General features: G+C 42.8%; 1 protein-coding gene across 1 annotated transcript in view; it reads left to right on the forward strand.

Moving 5' to 3' along the window:
• Window positions 1–15571, forward strand: part of RYR3 (ryanodine receptor 3) — a 477803-nt gene that overhangs the window by 417969 nt on the left and 44263 nt on the right. Inside the window, 6 exon segments of the mRNA XM_074327936.1 lie at window positions 5259–5346; window positions 5453–5545; window positions 12618–12788; window positions 13084–13143; window positions 14668–14799; window positions 15266–15378. Of these exon segments, the coding sequence (XP_074184037.1) occupies window positions 5259–5346; window positions 5453–5545; window positions 12618–12788; window positions 13084–13143; window positions 14668–14799; window positions 15266–15378 (657 nt within the window).

A 15571-nucleotide genomic window follows, 5' to 3' on the forward strand; every position in this document is an offset into this window, starting at 1 on the left:
GAGACAGGAGGAAAACAACAGAATGTTGTGTCCTGGGTGCCAACTTCACAAAGCGTTTCCAGGAGGAAAGAATGATAAATGAAGGTTATTGGTGACATTGACAAGAGCAGTTTCAATGGCGCAATGGAGATGGAAGCCTCTTTGGAGTGGGGTAGAAGAGAATGGGAGGAAAGGCCTTGGAGACAGCAATCCAGACAACTTGTTTAAGGGGTTTTAATGTAAAGAGAAACAGAATGGGATGCTAGCTGGAGAGAAGATTTTTTTAAGATGGGAGACTTATCACTTATTTCTTTGTTAATGAGGATGATGCAGTAGAGGAGAAGCTGATCGTGTAGGCGTGAGAGTGAGAATTCCTAAAGCAATGTCCTTGAGCAGGCAAAAGGTGAGCCTCAGGTAGTTCATCTCAGCAGCAGGCAGGAGGGCAGGGAGCGGATGCTAATGCTGGTGGATACATACATACATACATATACACCATATATCTATACCCATATCTATGGATGGATGGATGGGAGCCTGTAGGAATCCTTTTGTGATTGCTTCCCTTCCTGGTGAAGTACTAGGAAGCAAGATCATCAGCTGAGACTGAGGATGGGGAGATGCTGCTTGGAGGTCTGAGGAGTAAGGACAAGGTACGAGACAGTGGCCAGGGGGAGTGGGAGAGCAGATGGACAAGGGAAGTGTAGCGTGATTGCCTGGCAGCGGTAAGGGCCCCACTTGAGATCTGTGGTCCTGAGTTTAAAGTGAGACTGGTCAGCAGGTTGTCTTTGTCTCCAGCGAATTCAGCTGCTGGGTTCAGGCCCAGAATAGGAAGAGAGTTGGATTTAACCAGGGCTGGGGTTTTACAAAGTGAGTATGACAAAGAAAACTGGGTTGGGGAGTGTAGGTAAGAGGGGAATTATAAAGACTGACCATGGAATTTAAGCTGAATGACAGAAATGAGGGCATGGGAGACTAATGACCATGAACAGGAAAAGGAACAAAAGATGGTTGGTCCCAGGGGAGGTCAAAGATCAAATAGGTGTTTCTATTATACCACACCCTCTTAAAGCTTAAAGGCCTAAAATATAAATTTGGGAAAGTTTAATTTTAAAATATCCCCCTATAACCTATTTGAGACCTCTTGAAGGAATGGACAGTGTTATATATTTCTGCTACCTGGATTTTCCTGGGTAATTTGATGGAATATTTTGTTTTAGCAAATCAAAACAATAAACATGCTTTCTCTAAAATAAAGTAAAATTTAAAAAATATCCCATTGTAGATGTTGAAAGGAGCCAGGAATATTTGGGAGAACATTGCTAGCATTTTGAGTGATATACCATTCTGTCATGGGCAGGAAATAGGTCTAGATATGCCCACTTTTAGCATTTACTTTGTAAGGTAAATTGTGCTTACTATTTAAAATAATTTACTTACAAGTGGTTATATTTCGCATTCCCAAATAAACACCTTACACACACTATATATGTGTGTATCTATATCTATAATCCCTTACCTTCCTATGGGAAATTTTACTCACTGTCTCAAAAGAAATCCTGTTTTGAGAGTCATCATTTTAGTCACTTCCAATAACCTAAGTATGTTAACAGTTTAGAGAAGGAATTTGTGAGAGTTTGACGTGAAGACAAAAATGAGAGTAGAGTAAGGTTGCTCCGAGAATAGCTCTTTAATGGCGTTTGTCACTATTGATGATCGAGACTCAAGATAGAGTGTGTTCCTCCTTCACAGTGTTTGACAGTTGCTAAAAATGGCAATGTCAGAGAGTCTTTGAGGTCATCATTAATTCATTCATCCCCACTTTGCAATCCATTTTTCCCTGAACACCAGGAAACATTATGGCCATCTGAGCCTTAATGCTTAGAAATGCTTCCTTCCTATGTGTGAGCCTTTACCTTCCTCAAGGCCTTTCTTCACCCAAAAGAATTGGCTGGCTTGGAATTACGGGATTTTGGATTTGACAGGAATATTAGAGGTCACTTCCTCTTTCCTCTAACTGGATGAATAAATATCCCCTTCCTTTTTCCTAGCAGTGCATTTCCTGCCTCTGATTATCTCCCACAGTTACAGACGACCAGTACAGCTCTCCCGTATGTGCAACTCCCGTTCTAGTTCCAGACAGTTTGAACCATTTTGAGCTCAAACTGTAACTTCTACCACCGGCTCTGATTTTGCTCTTTAGAGCCACATAAAACGACTCCAATTTCTCTTGTGGCAACTCTTTAAATATCAAAGGACAACATCTTGTCCTGTCCTCCTTCACGTTTTCCTCCTCATATTAAACTTTTGTACTTCCTTCAGCCCTGTCAAATTTCTTCACTATCTAGAGCACTCTTCACTATGTAGAGTAGTTTCCATTGGTCAGTGTTCAGCCTGACGCTGACCCAGAATGAGCAGGAGCTCCGATGTGGTGCTGTCAGAGCAGGGCAACACAGCTCTCCATCTCCTCACGCCAGGAGATAGAAGTTAACATAGGTTCAAAAAAATCTCTCTGTAAGATGCAGTGACTTCTCAGCCTCCTATCTGGAAATCAGAAATGCTCAGAACATAGAAATGAGCAACTTTAAATAGTGTGATTTTGGTAAAAACCCATCTCTCAATCTGTTGAAGGGAATCTGACCAAATCCTGTTTGGTGACAGCCTGTAGCTGTGTCCTCTACAGGAGGCTCAGGAACAAGGCTGACAGAAGCTCTTCCCTCTGAGTCAGTCAACTTGACCGTGAACATAGGAGCATGGCTTTACTTTCTTTCAGAACCTGCTAACTTGTCTTTTTGAAATGGAAGTCTAACTCTCCTTACTCTTGCCATCATCCAAGATTTTATTATTGCACTTCGTTTCTCTGTTAATATGCTCAGTAATTTCACCCACTTGGGTTGCGTCAGCCATCACCCCAATGATCATTCCCTCTAAACCCAACCTTCTTCCCTACAGCTTTGCATTTTCCAGCTGCCTTTTGGCAGCATGTAGTACAAGTGATAAAAGAAACTCACAGATCCCTTAAGTACCTCTAAAAGGATTAAGTGTTTGAGTGTTGAGAGAGATCATGAATTCTATGGAAGACTGGGAGCAGAGAGGAGATAAGCCTGGTTACATTATTTGGTGGTAGAAAAGCTATGGGCAAAGAGAAGAGATAAATTCAGGGTCTTCTAGTTTCCTGAAAATACCATCTTACCAATGAGAGGTGCAGAGAGTCTGTGTACCTGGGCAAAGACGTTTAATGAGATATTCTTCATGCACACTCACAACTCTGAACCTGAAAAAAGGACTTCACTAGAGGTAAAAAGTAAAGATGTGTCTCTTAGAAGAGTGATGAAAACAAAATTCATTCAGCTGAAACTGCCTTCCCATACGAAGGCAAAGAGATCAAAATCCTGTTTCTTCTGTGAGGAAATGTTTACCAAGATTGTTTTCATTGCTCCTGCTACGCGCACTCCCTGTGGCTGTACTTGTCCTGCGTAGGGTAGGGTATGACCCCTGCCTCTTCCCACTCGGCATGTGCAAACGTATAAAGCTCATTTAAACCAAAACACTAAACAATGAACAGCTGGCAGTTCTGATAAAACTTGACACTGGACCCTGAATAAGTGCTCCTAAAAAATCAATATGAGAGCAATCAAAAAGAAATACCAACCTCAAGCCTCAAGTTTGGATTGCATCTGGCTTCTAGTATTGCATACCTGATCACAGTGGCTTAAACAAATTAGAAGTTAAGTCTCACACATAAAAGCAGTCCAAAGATATCCAGTCCAGGACCAGTATGGTTGCTGCTCTTTAGAGACCCTTATTCCTTTGTCTTTCCATCCTTAACATTCATTGGCTTCCGTCTTCAAAGTTACTTTATGGTGCAAAATGCCAATTAGAGTTTGAGCCATCATATTGTCATTCCAGACAGGAAGCAGGAAAGTAGCAAGAAGAAGGCAAAAGGACACCTTCAGTTATGTTTTTAGAGAGCTATTCCTGAAGGCCCATCCAACACCTTCCACTTCCATCTCATTGATCAGAGCTTAGTTACCTGGAGATTCTTCAACGGAAGTTGGGTAATGTGATCTTCAGCAGGGTGCAATGCCACCCTGAGTAAAATGGGATTTTGTTCCCAAGGAAGAGTGGAGAATGAGTATTGGGTAAACAACCTGTAGTGTCTGCCATATAAAGGAAAGACTAGTTGAGGGAGAAACCAAGAACGATTAGATAAGAACATCCCTGAGGCTGGAACTCAGGGCAGTAAGGAACTCGGGAGATGAGAAAGGGATCCGAAAGTAGTCTTGGCCTCATGAGTCTTCATCTTTCCTCTTTGCCTGGTGCTCTCCATGAATGGGCAAAAGGTACAGGCTGCTCTGGGCAATTCAGTCTGATGTCCTGGGGTTTAGGGAACTGGCTTTTGATAGCTATTGCCCATGATAGCACACACCAAGGGACATAGGGTTTTTCAGACCATCCATGAGAGCCAAAGTATTCTTTAACTTAAGAAAGTCAGTAGACCATTTAATTTCTACTATGTGACTCTATGCAGATATTTGAAAATGCCAACTCTCCCAGCCCTTTCAAAATATTTAATGCAACTGTGTAAGATACTTAGGGGCAAAATAACTTAGAAATTGACTGAATTCTACTACAATTTAGCCTTCTTGCTATCACTGTGAAGTTCATTACCCTAGCCTGGTTTAAAAAAAAAAAAAAAAGTGGGAAATGCCCATTTATAGGGAATTTCAAAACCATGTTTTATCTCTGCCCAGGCACTTCAATTAACAGTGAAAAACATATTGTCTTATAAATTTCATTCTTAAAACTGGCTTTTAAGGAGAAAGGGTGATGCCTGAACTGTTTATAGAGTGTTTAGCATGTCAGAGGCTTCACAATGACAAAATTAGATGTCATAGTGACCAAGACTTAACTAGTTTTGCCTGCCTTATGTACTAAAGAATGCTTTCCCCAAAACTTAGAGTGTAAACCGTAATCACTTCATCAATTTAAAGAAGAAAAAACCTACCTTCGACAATTTTGAAATGTTGATTTGTGGCATCTATTTGCTAAGATAATCCTTAAATGCTTTGGTAACATGGAAATGATTATTGTAGGTCCTTCAAAAATATCTACAATTACATGCCTATATCTAAGCATGGAAGGAATGTATTGATCTTTAGTCTATCTGATGATTGCCTTCTCATGGGAGTACAGTCTTATCTGGATAAATATGTGCATCCAATATTCAGTGAGTGTGACTATTTTAATCATTACTGAATTTCATCTACTTTTCAACTCAGATCTAACTGGCTCAAAAGCCCGGATGCTGATTCTGACCAGCTCTTCCGCATGGTGGCAGAGGTCTTCATCCTGTGGTGTAAATCTCACGTAAGCACACAAGTGGGCCCTGGATTTAGAGATGGCTATGAAACGTACAGACCTTGGAAAACTGTCTGGTAATGTTTGCTTTTTTATTCTCCCCACCCCCACTTAGAACTTCAAGAGGGAAGAGCAAAATTTTGTGATTCAGAATGAAATTAATAATTTGGCATTTTTAACTGGAGACAGCAAAAGCAAGATGTCAAAAGTAAGTCCTTAGAAATCAATTCCAAAGACTCTTCATCCTTGACCTAAGCTATGTATTTTGGATGTATGAAGGGATTAGCTCCACGCTGCATTTAGGTCAAACCACCAAAACCAACAGTCTCTACTGCTGTTGCTTTGAGAATGACTTGGAAGACATTGCCCTCAAATAAGCATGGTCATAAACATTTTATGAATAAATAGCTGCTTGTATGTCAAAAAGTTTATGTGTCAAGACTTGCCTAAGGCATTTGAGAGGTCTCCAAAACCAAAGCTACTGTCAATAGTTTTAAAATGGTACTACTTCCCATGTAGTAGAGCTACAAAAATACATGTGGCTGGAGTCACCTTTTGATTGGCTATGAGGAAATTACCTTGCTTTGAAGATTTCATTAGCAGTCTACTTGTTTTCCTCCTATCTCGAACATCCATTAGATAGATGCTTTATTTCAGCTATACTGACCTCTTCATGCCTTCTGTTTATTTTCCATGTGATTGCATTCAGAAACTCAAACATTTGCCCATCTTCCCACAGGAAATGTTTGAAAAAGGGCATACTGGACATCTGTGTGGGGAAAATACACCTAGAGAGAGGCATGCAGCAGGAATGCAGGAGGGAGAACTGGCCTCCCAGCTCCTCCTGGCTCAGCTCTGCACAGTGAGATTAGCTATTTTGATTGGAGCGAATACTCAGACGCACTCTTTCAGGGGTGCACACAGAAGCAAGGCTTCCTTAAATGTGATGTTTTCTTACCAGCTGTACAGTTTACCCTTGTTTTGGTTCTCTTGAGAAGTGTGCCTCAATGAGGGTTGACTATATATGTCAAGTATAAGTGACATGTGTACCTGAGACGTGCGTCTCATTGCTGGTACAGTGTTGCCTTTGAGGAATTCGCACGTGGGGTGTCCACGGGGACCGCTCAGGAAAGATGGCAGTCATATTTGCAGTGAAGCCCCCTGGGCGTTTTTGCAAATAACCATTTAGGATGGAAGACCTGTAATGTGGACCTGCAGACAAGGGGCTGCTATGACACCAGAAATCAGCACTCTAGGTTCAGCACATGTGGCCAGCTCTGGTCAGCTGCACTCATTCTGAACTCTGGAGCCCTTCCCGCCTTTAGCTATGTTGACACGAACACTCCTTCCAGCACCCAAAAATGGACTCTTAAAGTGTAGAGTATGGTATACACTGCTTTATAAAGATTGATAAATAAAATTGTGCACATACAAAGGGGGGCGATCAGGAGTATCTATTCACATTCAAGAGGAGTCTTTGCTGCAAAGGAACCTTACTTATGGTGGATCCTTTTGTGCTTTAGATAACTTTCATTTGATTTTCCAAAATCCATTTTGCATTCAACTTTTAGCAAACACATCTACTGTTCATGTGAGGTATGTAAGGTAGGATTTTTCAGACTCCTGCTCCCTGGACATTTATCTTAAGTTCCCTCTGAAGGGTCTTCTTACAGCCATCACAGGCTCCCCTTTGGTCCCGTCCACCTGAATAAATCCTGGGCAGATTCTGTGCTACCTTCAACTTGGAGTAGATCCATTGGCTCATGACTGAACCAGCTAGCATTCATTCATTGTCATTGTCAGCGGATGGCAGCAAAGCAATGGGAATGACTCTAATATAAGGATTCAAATCCCAGAGGAGCAGAAATGGCAAAGACATCTCAACCCTCTGGTGACGAGTCTCAACCCTGGATATTCAGGGTCCTTGGGTTTGCACTTGGAAAAAATGAGGTGACAAAAAAAATGACATTTCAAAGCCAGCCTACTAACAAACTAACCTCAAATTATGTTCATTCACATCACTGAATGAGGAAAAGGGTATGTTTGTCTTGTCAGTGGATGGTCATGTACAGAATTTTTGCATCTCCCCTGTTGATAAGGTTAGTCTACAGGAGCAAATGCATTCATTTCATTTCCATTGACATTGTATGCTAATTTTTTCTGAGCCTCACAGGGTAAGGTCACAGTTACAGTGTAATGTACATGAGGCTACTCCCTAGATGTGAAATAATATTTGCCATGCTCCTCAGGGTAACAAATATCTATATTGTTCCTGTTGCCTCAGTTGAGAGTCAAAGCGTAGTAGTAAATACAACTGGAGACTAAGGCAGCTAAGTTCTACCCTTGGCTCAACTGTTAACTGGAGGTATGGCCTTGACATCATTTACTTACCGCTTCTGGGCCCTGATTTACCAATCTGTAGAATGGGGTTGGGCTTACTACCTGCCTCCTCTAGGATGTTCTGTTTCAAACTGTATCTCTCAGATGAAATAATGTTACATAAGTGCAGTGCATTGTTTCAGACAGAGAGATGCCATTCTTCCAAAACAGCAACATAGCCATTTCTGGTAATTTTTGGATGTGTAACTGCAGATTGAGAGGCCAGGGAGGGCCTAGTCTTTCTTATTATCAATGGAATCTCCTTTCCCTTTGCCTCCCTGAAATTAGAGGTTCTCTCTACTATGTGACAGGAATAGTCACCTGTCACTTGTGCTTGCTTTTATCTCCACTCTTAATTGAATTCTGGTGTTGTATAAATGGAACTGACCTCAGTGCATATGGCAGCCATTGCAGAGATGTGTGTACTGGAGTGCATGGCTACACACACTGCACTTGCCATTGCTAATGGAAAGGTAGCAGAAAAAAATATACACATAGACACACACACACACACACACACACACACACACACAGTGGATCACACTGTTCATTCTTGTTTAACTGAACATGTTTGAAAATGTTGTTATTTTTCTGGCAGCTAAAGCATATTTTTTTGGAGAACTCATTGTATATTTTGTTCATATAGCACCAGCTTGCAAATATATGTTGAGCTAAACATAACTAAGCTGAGCATGTGTTTTGTTTTGTTTTTTGTTTTTGAACTTGTTTTGTTTTCTGGAAAAATGGCAGCAGCTTCCTCAGAGGGCAATGGTAAGTTAGAATGTATTTAGCCCAAGAATTGCCAGCTCCTTGACCAATATTATAAATAATGAAAGAGTTGTGGTGCAGGAAATATTAGAGTGGTTCGTTGTTTAAAGCCTCTCCAACCCATGAGTGAGCTCAGAGACTGAAAAAGGACAGGGAAGAGTTTAGATGATGTCTTTGAGTTTTTTAAAGGTACTCAGAATTACATGTGTGAATTTTCCTCTTACTCCAATCTCTCCCCTATTACTCACTCTTCTGTCTCCTTCCCTCCCCTCTCCTCCTCTTTCTCTCCTGACCGACCACCCCACCTTTTTTTAACATTTATTTTTATTCCCTTTGCTCTTGCACTGGTGCACCTCTAGTGCTCTCTCTGTTTCCCTCTCCTTTCCTCCCTTCCCTCTCGCCTTTCCCTCTCCCTCTCTCTCTTTCTGCCCCCTCTCCCTCTTCGCCTCCCTCATCCCTTAAAAGCCTATGTTTTTTTCCTTAAGTTCACACATAAAATCATCTGTTTGATCATAAACTACTGGGGGAAATAAAATGATTTTGAAGATACAGGAATGCTTAAATTTCTGTTTAGAAAAGAAAAAGTTTCAGGCAAAATTTTTTTAAAAAAAAGCACTTCCAACATTAATGAAAATGCACTGAGTTCACTAATCTTAGCAAGATGTGAGGAAAGAATAAAATCAGAACCTGTAGTGTGTAGTAGCCTTTGCCCTAACGTACATTTAAGGTCACAGCACAAGAAGGGAGACGCTCCATCCTTCAGGCTGTAGGGGAAACCTGTATCATCTTGGATATTCCTGAAGTGTGTTTTTTTTAGCAAACCTTTTAGCAAAAACACACCCATTGTCCCTTAGCTCAGATCTTTCCTCCCTTTTTTTCTTAATTAATTTTTCAATTATAGTTAATATACAATATTAGTTTCAGATGTACAACAACATAGCGATTAGACATTTATATATTTTTGTAATCACAAATCAGCTGGAGGTGATAATGTTGTGGGTGGAAAGAAGAAAATTGGGATCTTTGGTTACATGGCAGATGGTCTGCATCCCACCCAGGTGAAACGAGGGAGGATGGAGGGGAAAGACTTTAGTACTAAAACATTCATATGGTGGTCAGATCTGAAGATCACCTGGGTCTGACTGGTCTTCAGACCACTCCGGAAGTCTGGTCTCTGAGATGACCTCGGCCCAGGGGTGCATTGCTTGGTCTGGGTGTAACTCCTTATGACCAAATTAACCTCCATCCTAACCTCCCATTCACTCTTCATACCATGTTCAACTGGCTTCCAGAATGATTGAATTTCTGTTGTGTTGGCTGAGAAACGGGGGCTAAGAAGCTCTGACTAACATGTGGTACCTTAATGCCTTGGGACCCTGCTTATACTAACTCTTCTCCTTGTTTCTTTTCTTTTGTCTTTCCACACAGGCCATGCAAGTAAAGGTACAGGTCAAATGCATGACGTGTCTTTTCTGTTCTAGTATTAGAGGTGCCAGGCTCTGGCCCCCCTCTGCACTGTGATCACCATGGGGGTGGTACAGAATGGATTTCCCACCTGGAAGCCCCCCAGGCCTGCTTCAGGGAAGACAACTGCCTGTCAAAAAGTGAATGTAGGCCTACCCACCCTTGGAATGGGGAAGCCGGGGAAGCCAGCCACGCCTCGCCCTCACCGAGGTCTCCTTGCCACCTCTGCTCCCTTCCCCAGCTGCCCACTCTGCAGCCAGCACACGTACAGAGAGAGGGACACAGACAAGGCTGGAGAACCCGAGACACTCCTCTGCTGTGCCAGGCAGCGTCACAGTCCTCTTTGCTGTCAGTGGTCCCAGCCTTTCACACTATACATTTCTGCCTCTTGTACAAGGTTCCCATGATTCAAAGGGAGTTTTCCAAGGACTAACCCCAGGATTTGAAATGAGCAGATAACCATGAGTTTTTGCATAAAATGTGCCTATGGTGGAATAAACCCTGAGACGATTTTCCAGTGACCCACACAGGTTATTACTTGGAAATACTTCTCTATCTCTTCATTAATGTGTGCCTGCTGCCATTGTCCCAAGGTATGTGGCAGAGAAAGGGGGTGTGCAGGAACCAGGTCACATGTAGCTCTCATAAAAGGAAAATGGAGCCACAGCCAGGTAGCCTTGGGTCTGGATGTTGGCTCAGATGCTTAGTTGTTGTGTGACCTTAGAAAAATCACTTAACTTTTCTGAGTATTATGTTCTTATTTATAAAACTGACTTGTTCCTAGCTCAGAGTTGTTGGGAAGATTAGAAATGTTTTAAGTCGTAGGTACATTGGAGTCACATCATATATGCAGCATTTGTAATTAGAAGAACATGAGATTGGCCAAATAAAAGAAAGAGGGAGCACAAAATTATTTAAGTTGTCCATCAAATCCACGTTGTTACATTTTGCATATTTACTGGATTGTATATTGCATGTTGTTGTTTAACTTTTACATTTATATGTACAGGGTATCTCATAGTTTATATACGTAAAACTGGGTTATATCCTTTATGAATGATCTGAAGCATTTTCAAGGGTAATTTAGACTATAAATGAGTTGTGCCTTAGGCACAACCTTTAGAATTCTACACCTGAGGTAGAACATGTAAGGAAGCTTGCAAATGCTCAGGAAATGACAGAATTCTTGTGGCCTTTGTGTGAGCCAGTTTTCTGCTTTGCTCTGGAACACAAGAAGCCACTGCCTCTCACCGTCATCTCCTCCCCTCCTAACCCCTGCTCCCACATTTCTCACTGCCCCCTCCCACCACTGCCCTGGGTCTATCCTGCTATTTTGGAGCACCGGTCATGGTGCCACTGCAACCAGTAGAATTCCCTGGCAGTGTTTGGCTAGACTGGATTTTGCTGGTCAGGGCCTTTGCTGTGGTTTCTCTGATGGTGCAGCCCCCACAAGCTGGGTAAAAGAAATCACAGCCCTTTTAAGAGCGTCCGTTAATAATTATGAACGTCTCTCACACTTTGGAAAGTAATTAAAGAGCTCAGTCCCAAGGCAGTGTTAATTCTGACCCTCCTCTTCTCTCAGAAAGCCAATCCCTTATCAAATGAATTCTGCTGCAGCCCAGGGTCCTGGTCTTACATGCCAGTTCCAGGGGAAGCATCTGGCCTCCCGGCTGCTCCTAGAGCCTGGTGGTTCATAGTAAACTGCAGTGCTGCCACTTCATTGCTGCAAGCGTTCCATGGGCACCTCCTGAAGCAATTTAGTGAGTGCCAGTTCTCTTTCCCTGACTGCATTTTCTGCTTCTGGTTACCTAGCCCTCCCACACTTCCTGCGAGTGCCCATTCAGCTGAGACAGAGTCCTGTGAGTGAGGTACCATGTGGGCAGCTTTGCTCTTTCAGAGTCTGACATCATGAGAATTAGGTCACTGCAGTGCCTTGTCTCCTTGAAATCCCCTCCCCTGACCCAGACCCCCATCCTCACCATGTCTTAAAGATGCTGAGGGCTCTTGGTTGGTTGCCTCAGCCCAGGGCATTGGACTCTTCTCGGAATGAATTCTCCCTACAAGGGATGAGAAAGTGTAAGCAAAAGGGGGGCGGATTCTCAGGGACTTGGGGAGTTCCAGTCCCTCCCAACTTCCCCGGGTCAGGTCTCAGAGCAACCCTACATGGTGATCTATTTCTCTTTTCCTGGGAGAATTTGCGTTGCCTTAGGGTAGAGGCTGGGTGTCAGGCCGGTGCTCCAAAAAACCAGTGTCAGCCCGGAAACAGAACTGTTCTAAGCTAGCTGCTCTTTCACATGTTTATTGACACCCCAGCCTCAGGATTCTCAGTTCTTTTCTGGGGTCATTTTGTCGGTGATTAAATCATTCTTTTTGGGAAAACGCCAGTTTATTTGCTCATTCGGTCCGGAAGTGAATGAGCAAAGACTCTAGGTGTCCAGGGTGTGTGTCTGGTCCCGTGGTTCTGTGAGCATGCGCACAAGAGGAGGGCGCGGGGATTTTTTAAGGCCACCTGGTTGTCTTTGTTTATCACACTCCTTTTACTGTCCTTTGAAATGTAGTCAGGCCTGACCTGTATTGACAGGGCCACAAGGAGGCAGGCGGCCTGGGAGGTGAGGCAGTTCCTTTCAGACTCACTAAGCCCCTCTGTTTATTTCCACCCCATCTCCTAGTCCGGAGGGCAGGACCAGGAGCGCAAGAAGACGAAGCGGAGGGGAGACTTGTACTCCATCCAGACCTCCCTCATCGTGGCTGCACTCAAGAAAATGCTGCCCATTGGTTTGAATATGTGCACCCCAGGCGATCAGGAGTTGATCTCCCTCGCAAAATCACGCTACAGCTATGTGAGTCCCCCGTCTGCTTTGCAGAGCACGTAAGGTGAAGATAGGTGCCCAGCCCTCCTTGGGGTGGCGGGTGGGGCCAGGTGAAATGAAATCAACGTGCGCAGAGGCGAGACGCCCTCATCTTTAAAGCTGGTGTGGGAGCTAGCAGTGCTTTGGGACAGTCTCTAGTCTCTCTTTTGTTTTTTTCAATAAAGGTTCTGTCAAAACTGGCCATTGGCTGTCCATACATCCTTGTACCCTACTTTACATTTCCACAGTAACCTCTAGCAATAAAATTTAACATCTCTTTCCACAGAGGGACACAGATGAAGAGGTGAGGGAACATCTGCGGAATAACTTGCACTTGCAGGAAAAGGTGAGCAGCAGTAAGAGAGCTCACACAGGCTTCCTGCTGGCGGCAGGGTGTCCTCCTGCTTAATTCACTCAGTTTTCTAAAATGTGTCCTAAAAACAGTCTCAGAGTACTTGTGTTAAATTGGTAGCACTAGCTCTCTGTTCTTAATTTTGTCGGTTTTTTTTACCTTAATTTTTTGTTTTTTCCATTGCTGTTACGAAAAGGATGCAAAGAGGTATCCAGTAAGGCATGTCTTCCCACCTCCCGCTGTGTGAACTAACATCCAGGCATATCAGGGGGTTACCTTAGGCCTCAGAATTTACTGACTGACGCTTGTTAAACCGTGAAAAGGACACCTGGGAGAAGTTTTGGCACCTCCTACTCTAAGCGATTTGAAAACAAAATAACTTTGTACCTGAGTTAGTATAATAATAATTTTTTTTCAAAATGACCAATTTTCCTTTTAAAGGCTGTTTGATATTTTTCCAGGCCTGCAACTCTGAACTGCTCTTTCCGCAGATACATTATGCCCCAAGATGGAGGTCTCGGCTGACACAAATAGCCTCTTGTTTCCATCCCAAACATATAGGAATGGTAGAAAAAATATACTACAGAAAAGGCAGTAAAAAGAAATCCCAAGTGCCAGAAAAAAGAAGACACACTAAATCATGGTACTGAGGAGAAATTGATGCAGTTGGGAAAACTCATAAGAGTTCTCTGGACCAGATATGTATTGCAGGGGCTGGGGTTTCCAATAACTTTAAGGGAAAACAGGATAGGACCTAATTATTCATGTTGTACATAAATGCAGAGCAAGAAACTTATATAAAATTAGCCTCGAACCAGTGAAACACATGAATCTCCTGGAAAGACAAACACTGATGACCACTTGGAGGTTTTCCCCCCCTAGAATACAGGCTGAGATGTATTCTCCAATAAATATAACCCCCCTGAAGACAAGCTCATATTTAAAAAGTACAAAGTGTGAAATGAAATCTATCACTACCAGAGAGTCAGAAAATGCAACAAAAGGAAGAATTCAAGCCTAAGGAACTGCAGAAAGAAATTTAAAAATAAGTATGGTTAAAATATTTAGAGATAAAGGTAGTGATAGAATTCATAAATCAAGACTTGGACATTATTTTTTGTAAAGAGGGATGATGTTATTGAAAAAGACATCATAGTTAAAAAATAAAAAATAGCCATTGAAATTCAAAATCCAATTTATGGGTTAAAAAAAAACACAGGCTAGACACAGCTGAAAAGAGAATTTGTGGTTTGAAAGATGCTTTAAGGAAATTAGAATGCAGCACAGAGAAAGAAGGGGTGGAAAATGCAACAGAAGAATTCAGGGATGTGTGGGCTAGAATGAGAAGTTCCTACATAGCATCTACAGTGTTCCAGAAGAAGATAATAGAGAGAATAAGAGACAGGCAATAATAGGGGAGAGTCCTGATTGCGATGGAACCATGCTAGGAGTAAAAGGCTTTTTCAGTACAAGAGATACTGGATACTGCTCATTTCATATGTGTGCTTCAATTTTCAGTCTGATGACCCAGCTGTAAAGTGGCAATTGAATCTCTACAAGGATGTGTTGAAGAGTGAAGAACCTTCCAATCCAGAAAAGACAGTGGAGCGTGTGCAGAGAATTTCAGCAGCTGTCTTCCACCTGGAGCAGGTAAGGAGCATCTGCCCTGAGGACTGAGCAAGCCAGCTACCCTGGAGGATACAGAACTCCGCTCTACACTCAGGCCTTACCTAAGAGTGCCCTTGGAAGACAGAAAACAAGGAGCAAGCTTCATCCCAGCTGATACCCACGTGTCATCTGGGTGATTCATGGTAGCAGACGCCTCAATATTTTCCCCTCCCAGTGTTTTACAAATTTTTACCATTAGCTCACATGACCCGTTGAATTCCCCTACCCATTTGTGAACCTGCTATTAAGCAATAAACAGCCAAAAACAGTTGGGAGAAGAAAAAAATCCTAAGACCTCCACAAACTGAATCATCTACTGCTGGGTACCTTTGCTGACTACAGTTGGGAAGTGAACATTCCTCCAGCATTGAGAAGTCCGGGGTGCTGGTGATTACCTCCTTTCTCCCAGTCACCCTAATGTGTACCTACCCATGTGATTTCTTCTCAGGTGGAGCAGCCTTTGAGGTCCAAGAAGGCAGTTTGGCACAAACTGTTGTCAAAGCAGCGGAAACGGGCAGTGGTGGCCTGTTTCAGGATGGCCCCTCTCTACAACCTGCCCAGGCAAGTATTCTGTCATTTGCTTCTGGCTTGTGAGCCAGTGATGGGAATTAAGGTATCCTCCCACAGAATGTGTTCTCTTCTGGCCCTGACACACATGATCCGAGAGGTAGAAATTGGAATCCTTCACCCATGGAGCTATTACAGTCTGCATATAGTATAATGGTCTGCTAAGGCGATCAAGGTAAGCATAAAA

This window comes from Rhinolophus sinicus, linkage group LG03, assembly GCF_036562045.2.
Source record: "Rhinolophus sinicus isolate RSC01 linkage group LG03, ASM3656204v1, whole genome shotgun sequence".
Classification (NCBI taxonomy): domain Eukaryota; kingdom Metazoa; phylum Chordata; class Mammalia; order Chiroptera; family Rhinolophidae; genus Rhinolophus; species Rhinolophus sinicus.